General features: G+C 41.5%; 1 protein-coding gene across 2 annotated transcripts in view; it reads right to left on the reverse strand.

The window, feature by feature from the left end:
- Positions 1-2248: 2248 nt before the first annotated feature.
- Positions 2249-21213, reverse strand: part of SH3KBP1 (SH3 domain containing kinase binding protein 1) — a 197453-nt gene continuing 178488 nt past the window's right edge. For both annotated transcript variants that reach the window (XM_026052165.1, XM_026052158.1), the window contains 6 exons: positions 19076-19161; positions 9337-9446; positions 8119-8244; positions 5952-6223; positions 4805-4868; positions 2249-2917 (listed from right to left, as the gene is read on the reverse strand). In XM_026052165.1, the coding sequence (XP_025907950.1) occupies positions 2876-2917; positions 4805-4868; positions 5952-6223; positions 8119-8244; positions 9337-9446; positions 19076-19161 (700 nt within the window). In that variant the 3' untranslated portion in view covers positions 2249-2875. The remainder of the gene's footprint in view (positions 2918-4804; positions 4869-5951; positions 6224-8118; positions 8245-9336; positions 9447-19075; positions 19162-21213) is intronic.

A 21213-nucleotide genomic window follows, 5' to 3' on the forward strand; every position in this document is an offset into this window, starting at 1 on the left:
AAAAAAAAAAAAAAAAAAAAAAAAAAATCACATATTTAACTAGATGGAAGAGTATTAAGTTAGAATAAATTCACCATTTGAGGTATATGAATTGAACTATAACATACAGACCATGCTATGAGTGCCTATAAAAAGAACACAAAACTGTTTTCTTGTCAAATCTAAAAAGTTTTTCAAATTATACAAATTATGAATTTGAATACTATTGTCACCCAAAAGCCTGACATTTCCTACTTGATTTCTGCATGAAAACGTAACTTTTAATATTACGTAAATCCATGACAAGACTAGCATGTGCATATTAGTGAAAAATCATCTTTCACAACTCTTCGAACAACAATGTTTAATCATTCTCACGTCAAACTCAGTGTAGTTCACCACCATTTTTTTCTTTAAAAATAAAACCAAACATTTTTAAAAGTTGGAGCTTATATCCATAAGTTTAATGCATAACTGATCTTCTTTAAAAAGGGAAAACCATGTGCTATGTAAAATACTTTCTATTATTATAATGAAAAAATGCAGCAAGAAGAAAAACTTGTATTTCCATGAACTCTCTTTTCTCAGAATAGTTAACTTTCAAAACAGAGCATTTTCACAAAATCTCATTTTTCTTTTTTTACAAAGCATGGTATGTTTCACTTCTGAGTATGGGGTTTATAAAATGACAAGTTATCATCCTAACAGGAGAAAAAAATAGATGTAATCTGCTATCAGAAAACTGTGCTAAATTCATACTTTCATTTGCAAAAATGGAACATTTCTGAGCTGCTCATGATATTTCTGAGGTGCAAGCCATGAGTAAATGCAGATAAAGCAATTTATTTTCTTCCAGGGGCGCTATTAGGAAGCAAGAGCTATTGATTTCTGGAAACTTCTTATAAATAGTGACTAAAACCTCAAACAGAATTCTTGTTACCTTCTATTTCCTCCTCCTCTCCTAACTCTGTCAGCAGCCTCACAAAAGATATGGAAACAATCTAGAAATCTTTATTGCTGCAAAATTATGCTGGAACTATCATTCTTGGTATAAAAATATTTTAATGCATTTATTTAGAAACTTTAAAGAAAAGCATTTCAGTGACAAAATATTTTATTYGTGCTTCTGCTTGAGGAAACTGATCAATGTATTGGGAGTTGTATTTAAATTCTCATGTTTCACTACTGAATCTTTCAGTGTCAGATACAGCGTTACAGCGGAAGCAGATGCTGGAGGAAACAGTCCCCACTGCAAGGTCCTGCGTTGCCCATTGAGACCCATGGAGCAGTATTTGCATATAGTGCAGAAGTTTTTTTATATACCTGCCCATACTTACGAGAGGATGGAAACTCTGTCTACCACTTGTGAACGGAACCAGCTAACTGACAGGCCAAGACCCATCCCATTGCTGGCAGGCAGGATGCTCAGCTGCGACACAGGGTCTTCTGGATGGGGGCAAGTCTAACACTTTATGTGATGATAAAGAGATCCTGTGTGTGTGTGTGTGTGTGTGTAATACTCTGAAGTATTGCCAAGATCACTCGCTCCACAAACTGTGCAAAAACATCCATATTTAAATGCTTTGTATAAACTCAACGGGCATTTCTGACAAAGGCAGGGTTAAGTGGAGTAACTTAAGAAACTGCTAACAGAAAGAAAGGCGGAAGTTACTTGGGAAGGATGAGAACAAACAGGTAAACTTCACGAGAACAGACAAAGCAAGCAACAAGGTCTACAAAATGAGGAAAAGCCCYGCTGCAGAAGCAGGACTATAAAATGCGTCATTCTCAATGGCAGAAAGCTTTCAACAGAACACAGCAAATGACACCAGTAAAGAGCAAATGAAACATGTCACACAATAATGAGAACCTTGCGCATGAAATAATACAACTTTTTATTTGTGTTTTATATTTACTTTTATTTATTTTTGCTTTAATAATGCATATTCTGTTCACTCTGTGCAAAATTGGGGACGGAGGCGGGCATTTAAWTTTTCTAAAGAAAATCAAGCGGAGATGAACATTCAAATTGGAAAGGCCTATTAAAACCAGGAAAGCTAAAAAGCCACAGCTGATAAAGACAAAGCTGCTCTCAACTGCACCATTTGATCTGCCACCTGAACACAAGTCTGGCTCCACTGCCTGAGCAGCTGTACATTAGGAGAGTGACCTCTACCAGGATAAGTGACAGGAGTCGTTGTGACAGCTACATTACTGAACCCTGGCTTGCAACCAGCTCCAGTCAGTGTGTGGCAAAGAAAGGCACAAATCATTGCAAAGACCAGATATTTAGTTTGCTTGCTTGTTTTCTTCTTGTAAATACATTATTGTACACAACTTATTTATAGGGGGTAGGGTGAGGGCATAAAATTGCATATTTAACAGAACTTAAAACCGTAACAAAAAGTAGGCTGCTCTATCTTGAAGCAAAAATAATCCCTCCAGCCCCAACGTTAACATTCATTCCTGGCTATATGCAGTACAAACATTTTAAAATCTGTGACAAAAGACAATTACAAACCAAAAGTCAAAATCATAAAGCTTGTAAACAGATAATCTGAAATACACTTTATTTATGGAAAAATATCATCAAAATAGTACCACTATGGACTAAACTGCCTGAGTTTTCATTTCACCTATGATCTTGAAGTCGAGAGCCGTTAGCACAGTAAGATGAATTTCAGTCACAACTGGTGCCACACAGCACTGCTCCATGTGGCCATTTTTTCCCTCGTTGTTGGTATTTTTGTTGTGCTATCAAAACTCTTGTGCTAATCCTTCAAACAAAGGGATGTTGAGGCAATTCTTAAATCATTTGGCACAAAGTTATTTTGGCTGGGGCATACATTTGAGTCTCAGTCATGATGAATAATGCAACATTCCATCTATCAAGCATTCACTTTGATTGAAGAGCTTTCTTTATGTCATTAACTTCCATCTGAAAAGAAGAAAAAGGCCATTTTTGATGCTATTGGATTGTTTCAACAAGGTGAGGCACAGTCAATACCACCTGAAAAGCAAATGTTCCATCCTATCCACAGGCTCATGTATCACTTTTATACTACTCTTACTTCCAGACTTCACAAACTTGAAGGGACCTTCTCAGCTGCCTGAGATGACCTGTCATGGCTTTCTCCCTTCCAAGCTAGGCCAGAACCAATATTGGGTTATGCCCTAAGACCTTTCAAGCTGTTTCAATCAATACTTTTATAGAACACRCAGCTTGTTGCCAGCAATTGCCGGCAGAACGAGCCCTGTGTCCCTGCACTGGCTGCCGCAGTTACACCTGGCAGAGCTAAACGAAGCCACTGCAAATGAACGTCAGTAGCTCAAGGGCAAAACCTACTGTCCCTCCTGCTACAGGGGTGGCCCTTGCTCTAAGGATGGCACCTTCAGACCATCCCAGCCAGCATCCTGGCATCCTGGGGGCTCTGATTGATGTACCATGGTGTGGCAATGTGGATGCAGCTGAGGATTCACCCCCAGCTGTACACCCGGCCCCTCCGATGGGGTTGGAAACCCTGGGGTAGGAGTCACAGATGCAGTCTAAAACACCCTCAGAGTTTAACTGCACCGTTTCTGGACAGTTTTCTTATACGGGAACCAAGCGCTGCAGCTGCATAAACTGAGCTGAGTTTATGACTATCATCAGCACTGTGAGACTAGTGCAACTTTTGGCTGTTTAACTCCCATATTTATTTAAGGCTGATTATGCCATCTTAGCCAGCAGCTGARCACTCACTGGTATAAGCAAGCTCTGAACCAGAGTAACACCATTCAGCTATAACATATGTTCTTAAAACTATCAGTGTAGATGTCCATATAAAGATTTAGAGCCATCTTCAGTGGCAGAATCCAGAGCTCCGAATACTTTGGCCTGTCAGACTAAACCAGAACGTATCTATTAAAAAGAAGCACCCATTTTATCTGAATGTTTCAGCTGCGGCTGAACGTGAGCCGTGTGTTCCCAGAAGGCCTCCTCGAGTGCAGGTGCAAACACAAAGCCCTTTGCACAGGACTGAAGGCCTCAGGCTCAGCAGCCAAGCAAACATTCGCTGAAGGTGCCCAGTTCTGCCAAAGCCCTTTGCTCAGCAAGAACAGCCCAGAAAAATTACAATTCGATTTTCCATGCCGAGCACAAAAAAAAGGCACATTTGACCTGTACCATAACAACATAAAGGATAATCRATACTAAAACACTTAAGAAGTCCATCACTCTCCAAAAGCCCTGAAGAGCAGCTTCAAAGTCATTGCATACTGAGGCAGCCCTGTCAGTGATCCCACTCATCTCCCCCAGCGAGGGCCGGGGGCTCCCTGGCCGACTGCTCCCCCRCTGGGACAGTTCTACAGCTGAGGCACCACCCAACGTTATGGCAGCAATAATTGTGCTCTTATTCCATATTTTGTATTGCTCATAATGCTTCAATTAAGTACAGYGCTCCACAAAACAGACATTTGAAATCATATTCCCAGTATCTTAAGTCTAAAACCACTGTAACACAAAGCAGAAACACTATGGAGGCAAGATGCCACTTGCGACAAGCTTAGACAAATAAAATTGAGACTCATTTCATTATTTTGAAACCTATAGTGTGCTCACTTTCTTTTGAACTTGCCTATTTGTGCTGATACATTTTTATACAATTAACAGGCTTTCAGTGTTACAATACATGCCACAGACTGGCAACACTACACTACTATTGTATTTTGAATCACTTCTAGAAATGTTAATAGATTTTGATTCATAGGAACCTAAGTATCTTATCAGAGTTGTTATGTSCTACAGCCGAGGCTAAATATTTCCATAACATTATAATTCAAGTACCTGCAATCGTAGACGGATCTTCTTTTCTTCATCCAACTCAGACAGCAACTGTTTAATTTCTTTTCTGTTGAAGGAATGCAAAGAAGTTTGGAATGCAAATGTTTAAACCAGTAAACGTGGAAAGATCACCTCTTGGAGACATGTTTTCCACACTTTCTTCCAATTTTCTTCCTACAATCCAATTCCAATTTCCAACTCCAATTTCCAATTGGAAAGCAATCTTTCTTCCCCTGAACTAGTTATTAAATTAAGCAGGCGCTTGTATACAATATAATACACAGAGAAATAATACTGTGTATATGGAATAAAAAAGGGAAACTCCCTGCTAATGAATAATTGGTTTCTTCCTAAGAACTTGCATCCACAGTCTCTGTTCTGGACTAGCAGGATCATCATTTGAACACGCAGTCACCTTTTTCCACAAGATGTAACTGCACTGGTGGGTTCAGGCAGCCCAGATCCTGCCCACACTGTTGTGTTTTGAAGCCATTTTAAAACTGCATATTCATCCTTACAGTACAGTRTAACCTACAACTTGGTCTACCAGGCTTCATGACTCCCAAGTGTGAATTTGCTGTCATCTCTTTTGCTAGGAAGTGTTAGCAGGAGCGGGACAAAGCCGCAGGGCTCTTTCTGCACCCTGGCCAGGGCCAAGCCCTCCGGAACTGTCTTCTCCCAAACTCTCTTTCTCTCTCCCTACGCTCCTGTTCCTCTACAGTCTCTGTATCTTGCTTTCCCTTTTTCCTAATTTCTGCAATAGACAGTGTAAGAAAGTTTAATTTCCAAGACATTAAATATTCTCAGGAATAGCAAAAACTATGAGATAGTCTCAGTATCTCCTAAGAAACCAGCAGCTTAAAGAAAAGATGCCAAACCCCAAAAATAATAAGATTCAGGGCAATAAGCACAAAGTTTAGCAGCTATCCTAGAGACAACTCAATYATCTCTTTTGGCATAAAGCCTTCTGGGCAAACACATTAACAATCTAACAACGAGTGGGTGAAGAAACACTAGGAACCAGTAAGATACATTCCTTACTACTGGCAGGTTAAACCATGCAAAGTTATGAAGAACCTTATTCATCACTTACAGTTTAAAGCTTATATTTGCAGACACTCCACCTAAAGCTGTGATTTACAGTACTTACTTTTGCTGGTCTTTCATTGTTTCAACGATGGTTCTTAGCTCCTTAATTTGTGTTCTCAGCTCCTCCAGGGCAGTCTGACCTTGGCTCAAGGGCTCAGTCTTTGGCTTTCCTTCAGTACCAAACAGGGATGGGGAATTTGACCTGTGGCCTGTTGTTCCCATAGCAATTGAATGAAATCCAGGTGATGGTGAAGGGGAGAGAGATGCCGGTACGTTACCGCCGCTAGCCAGGCCTCCTGGTTTGGGAGGCAAGGAAGTTTTATTTTCAGATACCTACAGCAAAACAAAACAAAAAATGCTTTTAGTATGTGGAGATGAAAAGGCAGTTTCAGTAGGAGTTTCCACAGTTACAACCATCCAGGAAAAAGTGTTTCTGAGCGCTTGGGCACAGCAGTGAAATGAACTTGGAAGGACAGATACTCCAGTGTTTCTCTCAGAAGTGTGGGTAAGAAGTGTAAATGTAGGAATTACAGAACACTACTGCAGTGTCCAGTGATGACTGAACCGTGCAGGAATTCTCAAAGGCAGCATCAACCCAGGCTGSCCGTGTCCGCGCTCAGAGCCCCCCGTGCTCCCTGACCTGCAGTCCAGTGCCCTCTGCATTAGAGCAGGTGCAGAAGATCTGCAGCCCACCTACCAGCCATGACTAGCCATGGCACACGCCGAACAGTGTACAAGCACAGTTACCACAACAGCGAGTAAGGGGCCTCTTAATCATTGGTGCTAAGATTTTGTTGGTGCTAAGATTTTGTAATGCATGTTGTCACATGGAGCAGCAGGAGCTGAAAATGTGATCTGGCCCAGAACAGGACAAAAACACCACACAATCTTCCTCTTGAGGAAAGAGATACTCCTAGTGAATGGCAAGCAGGGCAAGATACTGAGGCAAAAACAGGTGTGGAAACTGAAGGAGATACACTGTAAGAGAAGACTTGGGGACAGGGGCTGCAGCACTAGCTGGACAAAGAAATTGTGATGGGGAGGGAAGACTGGGATCCATGAGTTTTGCAGAAAACAGTCTTTCCTCTTCCAGCAGTGGGACTGAGTACACAGCCTGTCCCAGACAAGCGCTGCATAAACAAGGGTCCTGTGGAGAAACAGCGTGAGCATAAGAACAAAAATGGCATTAAATAACTCCAGAGGCTTCAGTGCTTTACTTTGTGACATTAATAATTTAGTTCTTATAACATTTTTATGAGTGASTGCACGGTGAAAAATGCACCTATAACCCAACATTTGAAAGTTACAGTAATCCTTACATTGCTACTGCACCTGCATAGAATCCATGTCTCTTTGGGCCTGAAAAGAGATGTTAGGCCCATTTCTAACCTGAAGCAGTAAGCAAAGCACAGCGGGACTCAGTCACCCTGAGCACCTTTTTTCTGAACTTAAATGGCCATTTGCTGCTACCTTCTGAAAGCTGACTTCTTGTTTTACGGACACATCAACCTGCGCTCATCACGSCAGCCCACCCTGTAGGAACGGCGGCCCAAGAGCATGTGTCAATTCTCCTGCTCCCAGAAGAGGGAGCTCTGGGACAAAACATTATCCCTGTAGCGTGCCCACAGCCGTGCACGCCTTCATCTTTCACATAACTGTCACACAGGAGGCATGTAATGCCTTTATTATGAAAAGAACCCGCGTGCTAAACAGAGCTCCAATGTCTAAAGCCTGATCTACACATTTTCTGTAATATTTTATTGTGTTACTTTTTTTTTATCAATTTACAGTAAGAATGGCACAAGCCTGTAACATGGACAGAGCGACACTGATATAAAAACTCCTTACACAGACGAATTTAAATTCATATATACTTAGAATGGGTCAAAGTTATGCATTTTCTCTGACTTGCCTAACATAAACTCAATCTATAGCTGTGAAAAAGGGCTGCTGCTTCTGAAATTCACTTTCCTACCTTTTCGGATTCTGTAAAATGTACTTTAACTAGAAGGGTTTTTTTCACACTATAGTAGTGGAGATATTTTAACTGTTCCATTCACTCTAACCTTGCATTTCAAACACGGAACAACCTTAATATTCTTAAAGCTTCTTTGAAACGCTAGTTACCAAGCTGACTATAACAAAGGTGACTAGTAAGAATTTGATTAATATTTTAAAAACTAAAATACATGCAGTAAGGTTAAGCAGAGGCCTTCCGATTAACTTACTTGTGATATTGTAACTGTCCTCGATTTCCTTGACACTTCAATAGTTTTCTGTGTAATGGAAACATGTTCCTCCCTGTCGTCTTCTGGACTTGGTGAGTCAAAGAAATCCGGGCTTGAAAGGGAAGACTATGCAGACAAAACACAAACACACACACACAGGTGAGAGGGGAAAGAAATGCAGAGAACCACTGAGTAAGAATTTAACATTGGGAGGAAAAAAAAAGGCATTTGATAGGTAAGATAACTTTTTTTTTTTTTCTAAGGAACCATTTTGGAAGGTAACAAAGCAGAAAAGAAGAAAAAAGTTTAAAAACGGGTCACTAGCCCACTCTGGTTTTGCAAGCCACGTTCTCAAGGCTAGAATGCCTTCAAAAAGTCACGAGCCGGATTCAGCAYGAAGCTGCACGTTGGCATCTCGCGCCCTGCGGCAGGAAAGTGACCCCGGGCCAGGAGCAAATGGGAGCAGGTTGGTCTCTCTCCCCATGGATTTTTAAAGGGAAGAAACCCCTTTCTGCTCATCTTTCAGGTTACTCTRTTTGGATCCACTGCCTGTTTTGAAAGTTGTTCACAAGTGTGCTTTCGGCCTCCCTCTGCTTTCAGCAGTAACATGGGTCACCTTGAGAAGGCGCTCTCATTCCGATATCCTAGAATGCAAAAAGCGTGGAAACAAAGCCCAAATCCAAAAGAAAAAGGCATGGAAAACTGAGCACTGGCTTCCAAAGAAAGGTGTGAGGCCAACTTGTCCTAAGATGYGTAGGGAGAGAAATTTAGTGAGCTTAAGAAGAAATGCACAACGGTTCAGGAAAGGTGCTGCGGGCTGACAATGTCCTGTTTGTCCTAAAAGTGTCCCAGAGAAAACAAGGGATTTCCTTTGGGAAATGCTTTCAAAATTCTTCATGGTTAGCGCTGACTGGCTTATGCCAAAGAATTTTATGAAGGATTATTCTGGCCTTGGTCATGGTTGGCAAAAAAAATACCTGGCAGCACCCAAGTGAGGGGTACAACTCACATAAGGAAAGGACTGTTTTGAACATTAGCATTTGAAATATTGGCAGACTTTCGACACTGATTTTCCTGAGTTGCATTTCTCTGCCTCACTGTATGTGTGAAGACACGGCTGCACTGGTGTAGCTGAAGGTACCAAGGAACACAGACAGTAGAAGGAAAAAAGAAATGAGAAAATAAATTCCTTTTAAAAGAAAAAGAAAATTAACTTACAGATGTGAGAGACTGCGAGGGCGGTCTCCTGCCAGTAGCTTTTGGTCTGGTGGTAGTTGGATGATTAAGCTTCTCAGCAATTGGTATTACAGAATCAAAACCTTCCAAGTCTTAAAAATATAAAAGAGAAGTGATTTGATTTTCTGATGGATGCTCTCAAAGGGAAAGAATCAGAACTTTTTTTTTTTTCCGGTTTCAAAGCAATCAAATCCCATTTTCCCCATCGTGTCACAGTATTTTGCACGTTCAGCCACCATGCTGTCACTAACAAAAAAGCCAGAGACCGGCATACTCCAGCCACCCGTGCCAAGCATGCTCACCCCTCCACCTTACACCCCGTACGGCGAAAGCTAAATGGCAACACGGGTGCTGTGGCCTCAAATTGAAAACACGGTTTCCAAAGTTCCTTCTTGCTACGGGAGAGATGAGTAACATTTTCTTGTGAGTATTTGGAGAGTGACGGCGCACACGTTGCCTCAAACGCGGCAGCGCTGCATCTGCGGCACCACAGAAAGGCAAGGGGCGGGCTGCAAAACTCCGAGCAGGATCTTTGTGAGCCCAGGGCACAAGTAAAACACCAAGAGACTCCCGAAATGTTAGGAGAGCCCAGGAGAGCCAGGTCTGCTGGAATAAAGTCTTGCCGGCCTTTATGCTTAGTGGAATACCCTGGGGGGAGCACCAGTTTCCTGACCCAGGCCCGCGGCCGCGGCTTTATGGGACAGGCTTAGCACCATTCATCTATTTTTAAGGGCTGTATCGGTTTCAGCTGTATCAGTTTCAAAACACTCCACTGCATAAGGTAGGCAGAAATTACACAGAAAACCTACAAGAGCCACTAAAGCCCTGGTACATCCAAAGCTCACTGAAACTGCTTTCTGATGTGAATCAAATGCTGAAAGGCTATTTATTATCCAGGCGCTATTTTTTTACTGTACAACATGCAGGAAAAATATAGCCATTCATATTTATATATACTGAGCACCTAACTTYCAGAACTGTTAAAATCGGTGAGTCTCTGAACATTTGTTGCCCTATTACAACCTCCTGTGCAATATCACACAATGGAAAAACAAACCCATTACTGGGCCACAAAACTATCTGTTTTTGAGTTTTCTGTTTCCAAGTACTCATGTTTTGGCTGCTAGGAGTTAAAAAAAAAAAACACAAAACAATTCTTTATTTAGTAATATTCCTTCATCCCTAGAGAAAAAAAAGAAGAGGGGGACTTCTTTCAATAGCCCTAAAATAGTCTAGGGTTATTCACCTCCAAACATCCCTCTATTTTTGGAGCAACTCTTGCTATATATAACCAGTGACCGCTCAGTCCTCTATCAGGTATTTCTCTCTTTGCTTGTGTTTTCAGTGTTGCTGCCTGCATCCTAAGGCATGCCCTAAAATCCACCAGAGCAGATCCAAACCGCCAAATACAGCCACAGATCAGGTCAGGCTACAGTGGTTTTGCTTAAGAATGAGCTAACCCCAAYGGATTATACAAGACCTATCTGGAATCCCCCAAAATTTAAGACTCGGGGACAAAAGGTATGGAAGTAAAAAAATTATCCCCTGGAAAAAGTTTAGTCCACGTGAGAGAGCTGCCTTCCATTAYTACCCAGTTTGAAGCTGAGGCCTGATATGGCTGAACGACTTGCTTAAGATCACAAGCAAATCAATAACAAATATTTTAATAAATTACCTTTGTCTTCATCACTCTTGTTACTTCGTTAAGTTGCACAGTAAGAAAAAACCACCATCAAAAACATGAACTGGGGTGCATAAACACTCGAAGCTTGAGTCCATTTGCAAAAACGCTGGCTGAAGCAACCCTCCCCCCTGTCCCCAGCCACTCTTTCCAACCCAATTGTTTGCTTTTTTCCACATTAGTTTAAATTCATCTTATTTTCACTACTGTTCACAATTTGTTTTTTTCCAAATTAGTTCAAACCCAGCTTATTTTTGACCAGTGTGTGCGTGGCCACACCAACGCTTGTGTTGAAAGAAGGAAATCACAGAGAGCTGATACAAGTAGCTAACAGTGAGGCGAAGAAACCACCTCTCCAGGGAACAGTAAACTGGTTGAAGTTGGCTACAAATCTAAGCTTCAAATGCCCGTGATTAATCATTACTTCAAGTTGAATTCTTGATCAGAATGCTAAAATATTTGTGTTGCAATTCTAAAAATGTACTGATTGCCAACAAAAGAAGGTATACGTTTGTGTCCRTAAGACTCATGAACATTTGCAATTAAAATCTGCTTTGCACATTTCATGAATACCTTGAAACACGAACATTTCTGCACAAAACTTTTCTTATCAAGAAGTAATGGGAATAAATTTAGCAGTAGTCCATTTTTTTTCCACTTCTGAATGCATTTCTGATAGTTCCCCTGCCCCAGCCAAAAAACACTAAGGCAGTCTAGACCTGCACTGAATTTTAGAAAGAACAGAAACGGCTGGAAAAAAAGACTGGAAAAGTTCCACAGGTGAAACCTGCTGCCAAACCAGTGAAATCACAGACATTCAGTTGATACTATAAATGAAAATCTATTTAAATGTAAGTGTTCAACCTTGGTACAATGCTCAAATAGAGAATCAATTCCCAATACTTGCATATGCCCTTTATTCCCTTCTTTTTATTCTCCTTGTTTAGACACATATTTCTCCCCCAATCCTCTCTGCAACCAAGACTGTCACCACCTTCCACGTTCATGACCTACAAAGTACTCACTCAAGAAAATTCCCATCTAGCAAAACAGCAAGGCAGAAAGAGGAACACAATCATGCAAGAGACTTTGYCCACCATTTATGCTGCCAATTTAGCAGTGAATTCACTTATACTGGTTATTTTACTGACTATTTTTTTGCTAACAGAAAGTAAGACTCTACAGCTGTGACTATACTGTATTCATTGAGGTCATTAAATGCAGACATTTGAGTCTGACATGCATTTCTGCAGCTATCAGAAACTAGGTGTTAAATTCAGGTGCCAATGCAAAATGTATAGCCTGCTGTTCAAAATAAGTCCCATCATATTAAGCCATATTAATTGCTATATTAATGCTAATCAGGCACCATCAGCATCCAGTGGACCAGTTTTCCCTAYTCTTAATAAAAAATAGTGAAGGATATTCTATAGAATGGATAGAATTCATCCTTCAAATGACAGTGACATCAATAATTAAATATTAGGTGATATTAATTCTACAAATAAGCAGATGTATTTATCATAATTACCATCTTGCTGGTCAAGCTGGTAATTCTTCATCTAATTCACACCCTGGGGAGAAAGACCTCAGTGCAATTCTGAGTAAGTATCTGCCTTACTGGGCAAAGCTATTTAATGAAAATGAAAAACATTAGGTGTGCAAGAATTATTCCCTGGTATCTTTCCATGACAGTTAACAATAGACTGTTCTCCGTTCATGTGTTCATTTGCTGACATGAGTATTTAAAAATGCTTATGGTGTTTTTAAGAAACATCCAGCCTGACAAAAATAAACAATTATCTGGGGAAAAAAGTCCTGAGTTCTGGGCTCATGAGATTTGTACCTGCTTGTAAAATATCCTTCAATCTCTCCAAAAAAACACCCCAAACCAAAAAGTTAAAYGTTTCTGCTTTCTCCTCCTCCCTTTGCTCATCTTTACTATTTTGGCTAAGAAAAAAAAAAACATGGCTAGGTTTTAATTTTACCTTAAAGCAAGGGCTTTCAATCTTTGGACAAAGTCATTCATACATGATGAAGATGGAAAGCTTTTTGCATTAGCAGAGAGATTTCACCTTGAGTAAACTCAAATGGAAAGCCATCGATAACGCCAGAACCARTATATTCACAATGCTAATGGCCAGGTTTCATAGGACAAAAATGCAGCAGAACTGGATAAATGAGGCAAAGGTGGCTGGCTCGCAATCCATTTGAGGAAGATAATGTCATAAAAGCCACACAGGGAGATTTCTTTCTGTCATCATACTCAATACATCTAAAAGACTGGCAATAGGTCAGTGCAATGGTATACTGTAAATACACCATGCCTGAAAGCTTTGCATGCTGCAGAAGAGATGGAGATACTGCAGATGGAACCACCTGCACTGGTTAATGCCCAGGACTAATTAAGAAACACTGTCTCAGTGAAGAACCTGCTGGGAACTTTCAGAAGAGCACAATTATTTCAAGTACTTAAGTGCCCGAACAGGGCCACCTTCCCCATGGTGAGCAGCCCTTTACCCTTCAAGGAATGAATACAGCTGTGGAGAGAGGCAGGGGAGCAGAATCTCATCCATGAAGTGCAGACTCTATTTTAAAACCCAGGTTTTAGCAGGGCAGTTGTCCAAGTCCAACTGCAATGTACCTGGGATGCCAGGTACACATTTTTGTCCCCATTTTAAGCCGGAGTTTTGTCAGCTAGAGAGCTGCATGTGGAAAGTCACCATAACGAGCTTTGCTAAGCACTTGTCGGTGTCCTCATAAGGATTTTATTTTTAACGATTCAGAAGATGCCAAGGAAGAACGGAAAGGTCAGGAAAACTGAGCTAGAAGAAACAGATAGGCTGTTTTCAGGCACCTCAAATTGACACACATGGAGAACAGTTTATAATTCTGGTTTACTGCCTTTTTCAAGACCCTCCAGGGCAAGAGACCCAATTAGATCACTTAATGGACCATTACCATATCCCTGATTACAGTATTTACAATTTGCATCTATATTTATGGGTAATATTAATTCATTGCCATAAAAATTACAACTTAACACTTGCGTAATTCTATTCCTTTGCTTTGCTATATTAAAATGAACAGCAGCCTAGGAGAAAATAACAGTTTTAGGCAGATTTCTGTCTTCATTATAGAATTCAGTTTGTTCTCAACGCCTTGCATTCTGCCAGTATTTCACCTTCTCCAAGTTTTACTTTGTGCCTTCAGGCAAAATAATTACTATGTCTTACAGTATAATGGCTTGCAATTTAAGCACAAAACTGCTCCATCCTACAACTTTTTTACTGGAAGGAGTCTCACACTTTTCCCCAGTGCGAGCCAAATCTTATTAGATCACTTTTCCTACCAGTCAGAGCCACAACCATCACCTCTGCTAACAAATACGAGCTTATAATAGCTCTGGAACAACTATAGATACAACTTAAGATGCAGATTATATAAACAGATATCTTTTTCATTGTTAGATTTTTTAAAAAGTATTTTAATTACTTTTCCAGGCACCTAGCACCAAGGCTGGGGGAAGAGAAAGAAAGAGAGTAAGGGTAACAGCAGCATGGGTCCAGCAGGTACTCTGTGAGCCATCAAAAAGGGCTCTGAAGATGAAAGTCTGAGAAACTCTGAAAAATGTCTTCACGTTAACCATTTTTTAGGGAATCTCTTTAAAAATAATCGTGCCAGCACTATGTTTCAGTGGGAATCAACAAATGCCTATGTGCTTTTTGTTGGCACCATTGAAGATTATTAACTGTTTTTACAACCAATATGCAAAATACTGCAAAGCTGGGTCCCCTTGGCTCTGCCTGGGAAGTGCCCAAGCAGCTCAGTCTTTCTGCAAAGCACAAAGAGCCTGTTTCTTGTGTGGATTACCTGAGCATTTCCACAGCACATAAATTATTTTTAACTTGTCCTTGGCTTATTCTTTACATTACCTAGATGAGTATGATTTTAAACAATGCTTGCTTGAAGCAATCCTGGTTTGGATATGCAAGTTTTTACTGGGACTGCAGTATTCCACAGTGTGTGTATAATTAAAAGAATTAGGTTTTATCTTAACTTGTATTGCAGAAGGAAATCAGTACCTCTAATTAACTGGAATAATTCAGTAATCTTCTGGAAGCAYTAGTTTTGGATCCACTACGCTATTTTTTGGTCATATCACTAGCTGTTAGAAGTATTTTTTTTCTGTGAAATTAAAAACACACAATCTCAAAGTCAAGTTATGTGACTTTAAACAGTTTGCACATTGTTTGCATGGCAATGCAGGTCCCACCAAGAACCAGTGAGTGCTTTTCAAATTTTTATGTTTATCTTTTTCCTACTTTGGACTAGAAAATTAGCCTAGAATGTTGTTGAGTATCTTCTGTAACATGTATAGACATCCCAAAAAAATATATGCATTAAATGTTGTGATGGCATCACCTGACTGTAAGAATGCACTGAGGCACATGCCTTGACAAGCAGCACGTACAGATTGTATACTTCACATATACCACAACATTTCTTAATGGTAAAATAACAGAAACTATAATGATTATATTCCATGTCAATGCTACAGTGCAAGACTGTCCATTACAGCACACTCAACCACCAGTTTTCATTTTAAAAGTGTAAGAGCCAAGTACATATTGGGCTGTCTATAAAATGTTTCGCTATTCATTGGCAGTGGAAGAAAAGGCAGGAAAGAAAAGAAACAGAAAAAGAAGCCTTACCCTCATGAAATGAAGAAGAGTTACCCATGGCAAAGAGATGTAAATAGGAAAAGCTGGATGAAATATGTGTGGAAAGGAAAGGAAAGTCATCACTAAAAATAGGGARAAAGAAAACAGAAGAAGTGAGGAGAAAAAGGGAATATTTTCATCTTACACAGTACATTCTGAAGGCTAGTTTTACTAAGGACTGTGGAAAGAAGCAAAGACAAGAGCAACAGTAGTAGTAGCTGCCACTGTAACTACAGTCAGCAGTCATGTTGCTGAGCAGGACTTGCCCTGGTCAATACAAATTGCAAAATGGTAACCAGTGCTGTATTAGCATCACGAGTTTGAAAGGTTAAGTCACGTAACAGGCTAGTGAAATCAAGCCATGCGCTGGCATTAACACAGAAGTAACTTTTTAGATAGGAAACTGAAAGAATGTTACACACAGGGTTATCCATTGCCTCGGCCCTGCTCATGCAATTGTGACTTTCTTGGTTGGTAAAGCTGAGTAAATTGTTTTATAGATGTTTTTAAAAGCGTAGGGTTATGTGCTTAAAGACTTAACTTCCTAAACCCTGGTGTATCGCTCACATAACTTCAGAGCAATCAGCTCAATTTGAATTTGGACTGGTGAAAATAAATTACTAGATTTAATTTTGACCATTTTGATCAGAAGGATGCACCTTCCAGTCAGAGCTGAGGTYTGCCTCCCCATGGAATATGTGATGCTACAGCAATGTGTGTAACACATACACAGGTAAATATCATATGGACTCATCCTGCCCAATCTGAATACACGGGACTCATCACTCAGTCATCCATCATCATCCATCACTACCAGGAACTGCTTTGCCCACCAGATTTCACCAACCTACTGTTCTCTTCATTAATAAATCAGAAACCTAACACACTTAATCATAAGTCTTTCCAATAACACTACCCCATAAACTGTCCTCAACTGCCAACCTCTCTGCATAGTAAAAGACATTAATCCACTGTGAATTGTTTTGGCTCATGAAGTTTTAATTTATTGCTCTGCCCTCTGTTGAAAGGCTGTTTATTTGTCTAACAATATTTTATAGGAGCCATCACAAACCTTCTAAAAATGCATAGCAGTTATGATATTTAGGTCAACTTCACTCCATTTTTTTTTTCTTTCTTTTAACAAGTTGTCTAACAGGCTAGAATAACATGATTTGCCCTTGCAAATGCCACCCTGTTTTGACCCTATCGTGTTATACTCATCTAAGTATTCACACTATTCTATCCGTAGACTCAATTTACTCTCCTTGCTAGCGGTAGCAGGAGGTCATTGGCTGCGCCCTTTGCAATATGCTGTAGCTGCGTGTTGGTTTATGGACTCTTGCTGGCTTTCTATTCTCCAGTAAAGAAGTGACTGCTGGAAATGAATAAAAATTAGGCTACAGCAAATATCCTACCTGTCATCCTGGAGGTTTTGTTAAAAACAGAAAATAAACACTACTGGCTTTTATGCTTTTATCCCGAGAGCAAGGAAATTAGCACTGGGATAATAATAATGAAAAAAATCTTTCATCCCACTGTTTTATGCCATTTGGATTCATACCTTTCTGAGTAAACACAGGATTACAAGCTTTGAAGCAAATTTATAAAAATGGGCAATAAACATTAAATGGTAGAGTTTGACTGCATGTCATTCCAGTTCCATGCCACTCGCAAAGTTTAATCTCTATGACAAAAACCTTCATGCAGTTTATTCTCAGCTTCCGTGTTTACCCTAAATAAAAATCTAGAAACAAATATATTACTTGGCTCTCCACAACAACGCTGCCATCATAACAGAACAGCAGAAGGTTAAAATAAATAAATAAATGAAAAGCAGACATACGGACGCTGTAAAATCTCACGACCCCAACTCAGCGCTTTCATTTTAATTAAAAGCAATGGATCAGTTAAAGACTACACATTTTGAGTGCGAAGACAAGGCAGGCCTGGCTGCTGGGAGTATTTTCCATGTCTCTTTACGTTTCTATGTTGTAGGGAAGCGGCTGCCCCAGGAGGCAGTGGTGGCGGCAGCAGCAGTGGCCAGAGCAGAAGCGGCCGTTGGGGCCAGGGGCCGTTGCAGAAGCGGCCACTGGAGTGAGGGCAGAAGCAGCCACTGGGGTGGGGCAGAAGTGACCATTGCACAACTGGCCATTGGAGTGGGGGCAGAAGCGGCCGTTGCAGAAGCGGCTGTTTGGGCCGTTGCAGAAGCGGCCGTTGGGGCCAGGGCAGAAGTGGCCGTTGCAGAAGCGGCCGTTGCACAAACAGCCGTTGGGGCCAGGGCAGAAGCAGCCGTTGCAGAAGTGGCCACTGGAGTCAGAGCAGAAGTGGTCGTTGCAGAAGTGGCCGTTTGGGCCGTTGCAGAAGCGGCCATTGGGGCCAGGGCAGAAGGGGTCGTTGCAGAAGTGGCCGTTTGGGCCGTTGCAGAAGCGGCCACTGGAGTCAGGGCAGAAGGGGCCGTTGCAGAAGTGGCCGTTTGGGCCGTTGCAGAAGCGGCCACTGGAGTCAGGGCAGAAGGGGCCGTTGCAGAAGTGGCCGTTTGGGCCGTTGCAGAAGCGGCCGTTGGGGCTGGTGCAGCTGTTGGGCCCAAGGCAGACGGGCAGCAGCAGGTGCCCTGGTGAGGCTGGGCTGGGTGCCCCAAAATGGCCGCCCCGGCCTGGGCTGCCGCCCAGCACCTCGGTCAGAGCCGAGCGCGTCGCTCGCCCTCCCGGGAAGTGTCGCCGCCGGACAGCAGGCGCCAAAGGGCAGGAGGGCGAGAGGGGAGGAAAACCTCTCACCTTTGCTCCTTCCGAGGTCCTTGTGGAGCTGTTTTGTGTTTCGGGGGCACAGGTTATTGTTTTAAACAGAAATGGGTAGTTTTTCACTCAGTGCTCTAAGTAAAGCAGATTTTTCTTTAGTCTCTCTGCCTTTGTATTAGTTACGAGTTATTTTTTAACTGCACCAAACAAACAGGTGGTTACAGCATTAAAAATGTGGCAGCATTAATATCACATCTGTTAAACAACAAGGACTTAACTGTTACCAGCCTTCCCACTGGTCTTAGACAGAAGAAAAGAAAAGAAACAACAAAAGAAACAACAAAAAGCCCTTCCACTTAAAATRTCTCACCATTTCATATTTGTTTGTCTTTTTTAGGCAGAAAACCACAAGAAAATGAGTAGAAATGTCCCTTTAAGTCTACGCTTAAAACCTGACATAAATTCCTTTGCATTCGTTGCCAAATTGCTCCACTCTGGAGCATAACAAAGTCACTAAGAAGCTGACGCTCACGTCATAAATTTYGGAGGCAAAATGGGAAAAAAAATTCCCCTTGACTCACCAATGTCGTTGCTTCTCTCGGAGGAGTCTTTCTCAAGGGTGCCGGGCACCGCGCTGCCCACTAACTCCACTTTCGGACTATCGCTCCTGCATTTGGAAAAACGAGAGGAGGTATTTTACTGGAGTTTGGGGTTACAGCAGATCGATAGCTAACTGGCAGTTAATGAGGAGAGAGGGAATATTCCCCCTTTGCAGCGCTGGAGTGAGGAGCACCCGGTCAGGGAGAACGACCTCTGGTAAGCGGACATGTGCTGCAGATTAACCTTATCTCATTTCCCTTTAACACCTGTCAAAAAAGCCTATTTTAGACACTGTAACATCCTAAACAATTCCTCAAATGTTTTCAGCATCTCCACGTGARGGAAAGCTAAGGGCACAGGGACATCTTTCGACATCTTATTTGTTCTTGTTTCTAATTAATGGGCTTGCAAAATCTATAGCAACCCAGAATATTGCAGAGAAACTCCTGGCAASGATCACACATTTCAGCGTTTCTAGTGTTTGCTCATAAAAATGCAGCTCCTTCACCAATAAAAGGTTCTTACTTATTTTTGCACATTGCTGATGTGCTCAGACTATGAAATCTGCTTGCACAGGTCCAAGCAAACAAGATCATCAAGTCTGTCTGAGAAAACGCTTTGGAATAGACAAGCGCCAGAAAAGCTGTGAAACTTTATAGAGAGGAACTATTTTTAAATCTTAACAGGAATTCATACACAAGCACTATTAATTTTCTTTCTTCATGGAACTTTCTATCCTACAGCTATTCAAGATTACAGAAATCGGCTACCGAAACTCACTCCACACTGCACAGGTCACACAAACAAATCTCTCTGACATTTAGTGTGATATTTCAAGATTACAACAGTTCTATTAATGCAATAAATTGTATTTGCCATCATGAAACGCTACCAGGTTTCTTAGCAAATAACACAGGTTTTTTCCACAGCAAGTCTCTCCAGCATAATGCTGCAAAGAGTTATGATGTACACAAAACCACAGGCTTTGGGCAAAAATATGGCTTGTCCCTGAAACATCCAGGGAGATGAGGTATTCCTCAAAACAGCAATAATAAGCCATTGACAAGAAAATAAAATGTGTGCTTCCAAGCCTTGTTTATTTGTCACTTGTCTCTGCTTCTGATGCCATAATCTGGTGAGGGACCAGCTGAACTCAGCAGTTTACAAGTCAAACACGGAGTCTCTGCAAATCCAGTTTCAGATTTTAAGGCGGCTATGATAGATTAAAAAAAAAAAAAAAAGATAATTTGTTATAAAACTAGAGGAGATCACATATTAAGTGAATTTATATCCAATGAAATGCCATTATGAGTGACACTTTCCAAGACCCCCAAAAGATGGGCATCTAGTTCATGACCTGAAAAACAAGCTAGTTTCGCACAATTATCAATATAGCAGACAGTTTGTACCAAGAAGGAAAAAGAAGAATTTCAACGTGTTTCTGGTACAACAGATTGATACCTAAGGTGATAAATGAAGACATTCCAAGTGATCTACCTGATGAAGTAATTTCCCTATGTTTTTGTTGTCCGTGTTTTAATTGCTGATACAATTTGTACATATTTAAAGAGCAGCACAACTTTTTGYTTGGCACGGGCAGGGAGCACCTGACTGTGTACTCTTTTGCACATCTGTGCTTCCTAGCCAACTGAGAGCATCCCGCGAGTCAGCTGTGGATATCGTTTCGGAGGAGATGCTCAGGTTGCTGTGACTTTGGGCTGAGAAGCACAACATTTACAGTTTGCATGCAAAAGAGCAGGACATTTGATATCATGCACGCACACACACGCAAAACCCGCTGTAAGACAAAAGAATCAAGAGGCTTATGCCAATCTACAGGGCACTGCTGTGAAGGGCACAGAGGCATCCCCGGCGGGCACATCTCCTGCTTCCCTTTCCCACATTGCCACTGCAGCTCCTGCCGGGTGATCATCCGGAGAGAAAGCCCCCCACACCGGCAGACATCCCCTCGTCAACTGATTAAGGGCCATCTGGAGCAACTCCCTGCCCCATCTGGCTGCACGGCTGCGGGAATGCTGGTGCTAACGTGAGGGSTGTCTCGGGAACAGGCTCCCGGACGGGGGGCCAGCCTGCTTGGGTGGCAGCACCCGTCTGGACT

This window comes from Nothoprocta perdicaria, unplaced genomic scaffold (genome assembly GCF_003342845.1).
Source record: "Nothoprocta perdicaria isolate Ctin4 unplaced genomic scaffold, notPer1 scaffold_112, whole genome shotgun sequence".
Lineage (NCBI taxonomy): Eukaryota > Metazoa > Chordata > Aves > Tinamiformes > Tinamidae > Nothoprocta > Nothoprocta perdicaria.